Raw genomic sequence first — 4333 nt, forward strand, 5'->3', positions numbered from 1 at the left:
CTCCCTCCGCACCGTCCCGTCACACACTCCCAGGGTCAGACACACAGGGTGAAGCTCCCTCCGCACCGTCCCGTCACACACTCCCAGAGTCAGACACACAGGGTGAGGCTCCCTCCGCACCGTCCCGTCACACACTCCCGGGGTCAGTCACAGGGTGAGGCTCCCTCCGCACCGTCCCGTCACACACTCAGACACAGGGTGAAGCCCCCCCCGTCTCTCTCTCTCCCCCCACAGATGGCCCTGGCTCCCCTCTATCGGGTGGCCGACCCCGTCGGTCGGATGGTGAGGGTGCGACAGAACCGGTCGGCGCACAGAGCCGTGACCCGCTACAGGGTCCTGGACACCTCCGGCCCCACAGCATTGGTGGAGGTTCAGCCAATCACAGGTAGGCATTCCGAGGGCAGGGGGAGGGGCCTGTGGCGTGAATCCCCGCCGGGACCGTCCGCAGTGTGGGGGAGACCAGGGACCACCCCTCTGTACACCGACAGGTTAAGGGTCCTGCCGTTAGTTGTGTCCTGTCCCCTTAACATTTAAGGCAAATGCAATCAACTGCAGTTTGTGGCGAGTGGAGTGTCCTTAAGCTCCCACTCGCAGTGCTCCCCAGTGAACACAGAGGCGTGCAATGGTGTAGACAGTCGCCAAATGACACGGCGGGATATCGATCGGTTGCAGACACGGGCAGAGAAGCGGCAGATGCAGTTTAATCCGGGCGAGTGCGAGGTATCGCACTTTGGGAGGTCAGATGTAAAGGGGACAGGACACCGTTAACGGCAGGACAGAGGGATCCTGGTGTCAGAGGCCACGGCTCCCCTGAGAGTGGCCGCACAGGTCGACAGGGCAGTAAAGAAGGCGGACGGCGCGCTGGCCTTCATCGGTTGGGGCACTTGAGTCCAAGAGTCGGGAAGTCACGTTGCAGCTTTATAAAACTCCGGTCAGGCTGCAGCTGGAGTATTGCGTGAGCTATAAGGAGAGGTCGGACAGACTCGGTTCACGAGAGGCACAGATAGAGCAGACAGTGAGAGTCTCAGTGAGACTGCACTCGGGGTGTCGTGCACAGTTCTGGTCGCCCCGGCTGTAGGAAGGGTGGGATTCAGCCGGAGAGCAGGGGGAGTGGTGGGAAAGATTCCCCGGGACCGGAGGGCTCGAGAGGCTGGACAGGCCGGGACTGTTCTCCCCCGAGAGGGAAGGAGGCTGAGGGGAGGGGGGAACCTCACGGAGGTTTATAAACCCACGAGGGGCGGAGATAAGGTGGGGACGGTCACAGACTCTCTCCCCACCCCCTGAGGGGTCGGGGAGTCTGAAACCAGAGGGCACGGGTTTGAGGTGGGGGTGGTGGGGGGAAGATTTAAAGGGGCAGGTTTTTCACCCGGGGGGTGTGGGGAGACGGGACGAGGTTCCAGGTGAAGTGGGGAGGGGCAGGGACAGTTAACAGATGGGTCCGGGGATGGGAGAGGTTCGAAGGGAGAGGGGGCAAACGCAGGGAGATGGGGCCCGGCTCGGGTGGGAGTCTGTGCCAGCACAGACCAGTGGGGCTGAAGGGCCTGTCGCTGTGTTGTGTGACCAGATCAAGCGACGTCATACAGCAGGTGGGGATTGGGGAGAAAGAGGGTGGGCGTAGGGGAGGGAGGGGGTGACGGGGACGGGTGTAGGGGAGGGAGGGGGTGACGGAGACGGGGAGGGGTGTAGGGGAGGGAGGGGGTGACGGAGACGGGGAGGGGCGTAGGGGAGGGAGGGGGTGACGGGGACGGGGAGGGGCGTAGGGGAGGGAGGGGGTGACGGAGACGGGGAGGGGCGTAGGGGAGGGAGGGGGTGACGGAGACGGGGAGGGGTGTGGGGAGGGAGGGGGTGACGGAGACGGGGAGGGGTGTAGGGGAGGGAGGGGGTGACGGAGACGAAGGGTGTAGGGGGGGTCACGGAGACGGGGAGGGGTGTAGGGGAGGGAGGGAGGGAGGGGGAGAGGTGTCAAGATCCCTGTGCACCCTCCCCATGGTGTGTGTCCCTGCCCACTGACCCTCCGCCGGTCCCCCCCCCCCCCCCAGCGGTGAAGCACCAGGTCCGGGTACACATGGCCCTCGGGCTGGGATGTCCCATCCTCGGCGACCACAAGTACTCCAAGTGGAGCAGCCTGGAGCCTCAGGTGGGTGTGGGGGGAGAGCGAGAGATGGGGAAGGGAGGGGCAGGGAGGGGGAGAGGGGATGCGGAGGAGAGGGGAGGAGGGGAGAGGGGAAGGGGGGGGAGTGGAAGGGGAGGAGAGGAGGGGGAAGGAAGGGGAGGGGGGTAGGAAGGGGAGGGGGGTAGGAAGGGGAGGGGGAGGGGGTAGGAGGGGGAGGGGTGGGCAATGGTGGAGGGGATGGGGAGGAGGAGGAGGAGAGGAGGCAGGGGGAAGGAGGGGGAGGAGAGATCTGAGTCAGTGATGGGGGTATGGAGGGAGATAGGGTCTGGGGGCAGTTGGGAGCATTGGGGCAGTGGGGAGGGACGGGTCGGTGGGGCGGGGTCAGGGTCGCTCCTCTCTCAGCCCCCACTAACCACCCCCCTCCCTCTCTCTCCCACAGAAGCTGCCCCGCTGGGTCCTCACCTCCCTGGGCCTGACCCAGCCGGCTGCTCGACACCTGGGGCTGCACCTGCACTGCCGGGCCCTCGTCCTCCCTCCCCCTCCCTCCCCGCCCCTCCCCCCAACCCCCACCCTCCTCGCCACCCCCCCTCCCCACTTCCTGCACTCCGTCCGCAGACTCGGGCTGCAGCTCCCCGACACAGAGGCAGACGTCCCGCCGGAGGTCGGCTGAGACCGGGGCGGCACTTTTGGGGGGAGGGGGTGGACTCGTTCCCCATCTTCCCCCATCCCCTCCCCCTCCCCTCATCTCTTTCCCTCTCCCCTCCCTTCCCTCCCCTCACCCTCTCCCTCGCTCAGAAATAAATCCGTCAGCTCTGCAGACAGTCAGTGTGGTGGTTTTTTGGATCCGGGGAGTGGTGGAGAGTTCGGCAGCGCGGAGACAGACCCTTCGGCCAACCGGTCCCCTGCCGGCCCAGACCCCCACCCGAGCCGGTCCCACCTCCCCGCGTTTGGCGGGTCGGGCAGTTCGGGACTCCGCACCTTCTGGCCTGGTTGAACTTCCCAAAGCGAGACACCTCGCACTTGTCTCAGCTGAGTTCCACTGGCAGATCCCTCGGCTCATTTTCCCAATGGACGGAGATCTCGTCAGCAGCTGAGAAACCCTTCGCCGTTCACTGGACCCGCCGATGTTGGTGCCACCTGCAAACCTCCGGACCGTTAACAACATCGATCCAAGTCGTTAATATAGAGGACAAAGCGAGGTCCCAGCACCGATCCCTGCTGGGCACAGGACTCCAGTCTGATAAACAACCTCTGACGCTGGTGAAGGTGGCATCCGGTGCACCGGCCTTCATCTTGGGGGTGTTGTAGGACAGAGGGACCTCGGTGTACGAGGGGAGGACACGGGGAATGTCTGTGCCCCGGGGAGTGTTGTAGAACAGAGGGACCCAGGGGTACAGGTACACGGCCGCCCCGAAAGCGGAGACAGGTTGACAGGGGCAGTGAAGAAGGCGTCCTGCGCACCAGCCTTCATTGGACGGGGGAGCTCCCCCCCGAGTACAGGATTCGGGACGTCCCGTCACAGCCGTACGAGGCATGGGTGAGACTGCACTCGGGGTGTTGTGCGCGGTTCCGGTCGCCGCGGCTGTAGGAAGGGCGGGATTCAGCCTGGCGGGGGGGGGGGGGGGGGGTTGGCGGGAAAAATTCCCCGGGGCGTCCTAGGGACCGGAGGGCTCAAGAGGCAAGACAGGCCAGGACTGTTCTCCACCCCCCCCCACCCCAGAGGGGAGGGGGGAACCTCACGGAGGTTTATAAACCCACGAGGCGCATAGATAAGGTGGGGATGGTCACAGGCTCTCCCCACCCCCAGGGGCCGGGGGTCTAAAACCAGAGGGCACGGGTTTGAGGTGGGGGTGGTGGGGAGACGGGACAAGGTGCCGGAGGAGGGGACGGCCTCGGGCACAGTCCCTGCGTTGAGGAGCCTCCTGGACAGAGACGTGAAGGGAGGGGCAAGAGTCTGTGGGTGCTGCCATCTGGGGCAAGTTGCAAACCGCTGGAGGGTCTCAGCGGGTCCAGGGTCTGGAGGGGGCGTTGGGGGGATGTCGACATTTGGGGGTCAAGACCCTGTGGCAGGACCGGGTGCATGGAGGGGAGATGGCTGGTGGGGTGGGGTGGGGACGGAGACAGGGGCTGGAAGGGGATGGGTGGATTTTTCAGCCCTGCACAGAATCGACACCTGGGCTAAAGCCACGGTCGTTAAATCAGTAAAGTCCAGCGAATTCA

General features: G+C 65.1%; 1 protein-coding gene across 1 annotated transcript; it reads left to right on the plus strand.

The window, feature by feature from the left end:
- The first annotated feature begins 205 nt into the window (after window positions 1–205).
- LOC127567218 (pseudouridylate synthase RPUSD4, mitochondrial) lies at window positions 206–2930 on the plus strand. Its single transcript, XM_052009902.1, has 3 exons — window positions 206–385; window positions 2040–2137; window positions 2553–2930. Exons 1-3 carry the CDS (start codon window positions 235–237, stop codon window positions 2781–2783), a joined length of 480 nt encoding a protein of 159 aa, XP_051865862.1. The 5' UTR covers window positions 206–234; the 3' UTR covers window positions 2784–2930.
- Window positions 2931–4333: the final 1403 nt, after the last annotated feature.

This window comes from Pristis pectinata, unplaced genomic scaffold (assembly GCF_009764475.1).
Source record: "Pristis pectinata isolate sPriPec2 unplaced genomic scaffold, sPriPec2.1.pri scaffold_211_arrow_ctg1, whole genome shotgun sequence".
Lineage (NCBI taxonomy): Eukaryota > Metazoa > Chordata > Chondrichthyes > Rhinopristiformes > Pristidae > Pristis > Pristis pectinata.